The 4,594-nt window shown below is 36.1% G+C and overlaps 1 protein-coding gene across 1 annotated transcript; it reads left to right on the forward strand.

The window, feature by feature from the left end:
* Positions 1,824-2,992, forward strand: LOC107641229. The gene is made up of 3 exons (XM_021123998.1): positions 1,824-2,059; positions 2,239-2,754; positions 2,812-2,992. Exons 1-3 carry the CDS (start codon positions 1,824-1,826, stop codon positions 2,990-2,992), a joined length of 933 nt encoding a protein of 310 aa, XP_020979657.1.

The following is a 4,594-nucleotide window of genomic DNA, read 5'->3' on the forward strand; positions in this document are numbered from 1 at the left end:
TACTAGGTAACACTCCGAGTATCTGGAATTGGAAGTGTGAAAGCTTAAAGTTGAGTATTTCCATTGAGTGTAAAAGGTAGTCAGGGAAGGAAGCTTTAGTGAAGATACTTGCAATTTGGATTTTGGTGAAAGTAGGCACAAAACAAGATAGACGATTGTGATTTGCTTTGGTGCTTCTGCCTTCCTTTTCTTTTTCTTTTTGGTCATATTCACACAACAATGGCTGATTCTCAAACTGTTTCCACATTATTATAAATTTTTGATTAAATTCCTCTTAACTAAAAAGGGTAATGAACTAAGGAATTAAAAGTCTAATTATCATTAATATCAGACTCACATATGATAAAACTTAAAAGTGACAAATTTAAAGATAATTTTTTTTTGGTGACTAAATTTAGATAATTAATCTCTTATTTATTCTTAGTCGCAAGACCCATTACGCGTAAATGAAAAACATCATGGAGAACTTTTTACTTCTAATCATTTGGGGTTTTTGTCAAAGGATGTTAGAAAAATCAATAATGTTGTTGAATGAGCTTAGGCTAGCCCAATAAGTTCAATTATATCATGCCGATGGGCTTTAGGTTTTAGATCCCTCTATATAGAACGTAAGTGTCATCCCATTATAATACCAAAATGGAAAGCCGAGTTTCAGGACAAAAACGAAAAAAGACAAAACAAAAAAAGGAAAGAAAAGAAAAGAAGATGATGATATATTGATATGCGATCAGCGAGGGTTACCTAGATGAACTCTTTATGAGGGGAAGATAACTTCTTTGGATCACATCTTTCGCATTGATTGGATTGTACTTGTAATGGACTCTCATACTCTGATGAAGATTCCAATGAATCTATTTGAAATACGTGCTAGAATTTTTTAAAATATCATTCAAATGTTTATATACTCAATTCTAAGATTGGAACGCAATAATATCTTATTGGAAACATTTTAAGTGCACCGGAGAGTATCGGTACACCAATTATTTTAACCGTTGATTTTAATTAATATATATTATATATATTTTTTATAATTTAGATTAATGATTAAAATAATTGAAACACCGGTCCTCCCGATGCACCTAAAATGTTTTCTATCTTATTTGTGATGGCAATAAAATCGAATAGGGGATAATTTTTACACTATCTGATCCCACTCTGTCCTATTATATTTCTGTATAGAACCCATCCTACTATTACCTACCGGGTAGGGACCCTGAATTTCCACAAACTTTCATGTGGCACATAGGAAAAAAATTTGTTTGCCCCTCTCGTATAACAAACTAGTATTTTTACTTATAATAATATTACAAAAATATAAATTTTTTAAAATTATAATTTATTTTATTCTAACAGTATAAATTATACATCTCACAAAAAATTTATAAAATTAAATTACTTTTAGGTGTTAAATCTGTTGCACAAATAAAAATAAGGGCAAAACACTCAAATAAGTCAAGAGGAGGAAATTATTACGCAAATCCGCCAAACCAAAATCTGGTTCATGAATCAACTAATGCATGTTTATATGTAGTTCGAATCAACTAAATTCGAACTCAATTTACACATAATTCGAATCAGGTTGATTCGAATTATACACAAAACTCACACACACACTAATTCGAATCCACCTGATTCGAATTACACATTGAGTAATTCGAATCAGGGTGATTCGAATTACACTCAAACACACAAATCCAAGTAGTTCGAAACAGGTTGATTCGAATTACACAATGTGTAGTTCGAATTAGGCTAGTTCAAATTATAAAGGTCCAGAAGTGTATATATATGGTGTGAACGTGAATTGATCTCATTAGAGTGGGAAAATGGCTAGTGAGGAGAGTTTTGTAGTGTTGGTTCACCACAGAGAAACGATTAAGAGGAAAACACGATCTGGTGTGAAGTTCACCGATAAGGATCCTCTCAGTATTTTCGTGAGGCCTACGACGAGCTACGATGACCTTGGTAATTCTGTGATACAGAAACTTGGTCTGCAGGGGGTGAAGCGGGTTAAGAACTTTTTCTATCGCATTCCAATATCAGTGTTGAAGGAAATCGTGAAGTAGGATTGTTTCACGATCGGGAGTGATGAGGACTTGCAGGTCATGTTTTATTGTCGCCGGTAGTTTTCCGAAGTTAGGACACCTGAACTGTTGGCGAAGTTGGTTGATGTGGTATCTAGTTTTGGGGGTTCGAACCGGAATACTCCACTGTAGGCACGGTTGCCGGTTATAGCTCCAGACCTGCTGGTGCATCTTCCTCCGTTCCTGTGTATGAACCTCCAGTCCAGCCTGTCGCGTCCCATTCATTCGCTGTTGATCTGAACTATAGTGGAGGCGGGGAGGTTGGACAAGGGGGTTTTGTGCCGAGCTCTTTACAGTGTGTTGCACCGGTTGGTCTTGGAGATGCATTGTTGGATGATCCAGACGATGATGATGTGGAGTCGGATATCATTGCTGATGACATCGGCGATGATATTGGAGCGAGTGAGCCTGCTGGTATGGGACGTGGTTCTAGCTCTGGCACACAGCAGTACCCTCCGCACTTTTTCTCTTTGGACTTGGATGCCATGAGGCAGGATGGGGTTCCTGGGGAGCCTGCTAGATTTGGTGCTAGAGATGCCGAAGGGTCTGCAGGTCTTACAGAGTTTTCGGTTGGTCAGCAATTTCAGGATAAAGATGAGGTCGTGTTAAGTGTGAAGACCTACAGCATCCGACGCGGGGTACAGTACACAGTGGTGGAGTCTGACTATCGCCGGTATGTTGGGAAGTGTTCTGAGTTTGGAAATGGGTGCACATGGTTGATTCGTCTTAGTCTCCAGCAGCGCAAGGGCATTTGGGAGGTCAAACGGTACAACGGACCACATACGTGTCTGGCGACATCCATCTCCAGCGACCACAGGAGTTTGGATTATCATGTGATTTCAGCATTCATCATGCCAATGGTTAGGGCTGATGCATCCGTCAGCATCAAGGTGCATAAACCGCTAGCATAAACCACTAGCATAAACCACTAGTATAAACCACTTGCAAAACCACTGGCCTAAACTACTAACATAAACCACATTCGAAACCACTAACATAAACCAACAAGTAAACCACAAAAAAAACCACTAAAATGAACCACATGCAAAATCACTAACATAAACCATATGCAAAATCACTAACATAAATCATATGCAAAATCACTAAAATAAACTACATGAAAAACCACTAACAAAACCACATCAAAAAATACTAACATAAACCACCAACAAAACTGCAAACATAACCGCTACCCTAAACCACTAACAATACCGCTAACATAAACCGCTAACATAAACCACCAACAAAACCACAAGCAAAACCACTAAAATAAACCGCATGCAAAACCACTCACATAAACCGCATGCAAAACCATGCAAAACCACTAAAATATACCACAAAAAAAAATTTTCTAAATACTAACCTCGTCGTTGATGACCCTGGCTATATGAGCAACTCTATCCAAACGATATAGTCTTTCTAGATCGTCCCCCATCGGCTTAGTATCCTGGTCGAGCCTTTGTCGGAGCGAATCTGGGTCGTTTTCTCTGGGATTTGGTGGGGTTTGAGAATGAAAAAGTGATTCGAATGAGGTGGGTTCGAACTCCTTTTATAGCCGAATCCAGTGTAATTCGAATCAACCCCATTCGAATTACTACTAGAGGCAAAATGTGAGTAATTCGAATCAACCAGATTCGAACTACTTGGGGTTTCGTGCAATTGTGTAATTCGAATTAACCTGATTCGAATTATTCATAGTGTAATTCGAATCAGGTAGATTCGAATTAGTGAGTGTGCGCATTTGTGTGTAATTCGAATCAAGGTGATTCGAATTACATGCATTTCAAGTTCGAATTGACCTAGTTCGAACTACATAGAAATGTGGTTTGGTTGATTCGTGAACTAGTTTTTGCTTTGGCTGCTTTATGTAATATTCTGCTCCCATTGGCTTATTTATGTGATTTGCCCTAAAAATAACTAATTTTTATACTTGCTATTTAAAAATAATATTTTTTTCTATGTATATAAAAATATAATTAGATATTAGCATAAAAAAATTATACTGATAGTTATAAAATTAACTCAAAATTAATTTTTTTAGTCATTGATATTGATAATGATATATAAAATAGATAGAGTGGTTGAAGGAATGAGAGAAATAGAGAAAGGAAGATGGAGGAGGGGAGAACTCTTTAATTTTGGAGAGAAAGATTTGATTTCAATTGTAATGAGGGAGTGACATGTAACACATTTTGTTTGTAAAATTAGTAAGGAGGAGGGAAGAATTCTTTAATTTTGGACAAAAATTTAATTTAAATTACAATGAGAGAATGACATGTGACACATTTTGGTTGTAAAATTAGTAAGTATGAGAGGAGAATTCTTTAATTTTGGAGGGAAAGATTTGATTCCAATTGCAATGAAAAAATGACATATAATACATTTTGGTTACAAAATTAGAGATATATAATAGATAATAGAATATATAATAGAATATAATAGATAATAGATAATAGATAATTTTGGAGGAAAATATTTAATTTCAATTACAATGAAATAGTGACATGTGGCAC

This window comes from Arachis ipaensis, chromosome B05 (genome assembly GCF_000816755.2).
Source record: "Arachis ipaensis cultivar K30076 chromosome B05, Araip1.1, whole genome shotgun sequence".
NCBI lineage: Eukaryota > Viridiplantae > Streptophyta > Magnoliopsida > Fabales > Fabaceae > Arachis > Arachis ipaensis.

Bases quoted from the DNA above. Each gene is read 5' to 3' on its own strand.
- LOC107641229 (XM_021123998.1), top strand. From the start codon at position 1,824: ATGGCTAGTGAGGAGAGTTTTGTAGTGTTGGTTCACCACAGAGAAACG. The intron at 2,060-2,238 runs GTAGGATTGTTT...TTATAGCTCCAG, and splicing joins GTGTTGAAGGAAATCGTGAA to ACCTGCTGGTGCATCTTCCT. The intron at 2,755-2,811 runs GTATGTTGGGAA...GATTCGTCTTAG, and splicing joins GTGGAGTCTGACTATCGCCG to TCTCCAGCAGCGCAAGGGCA.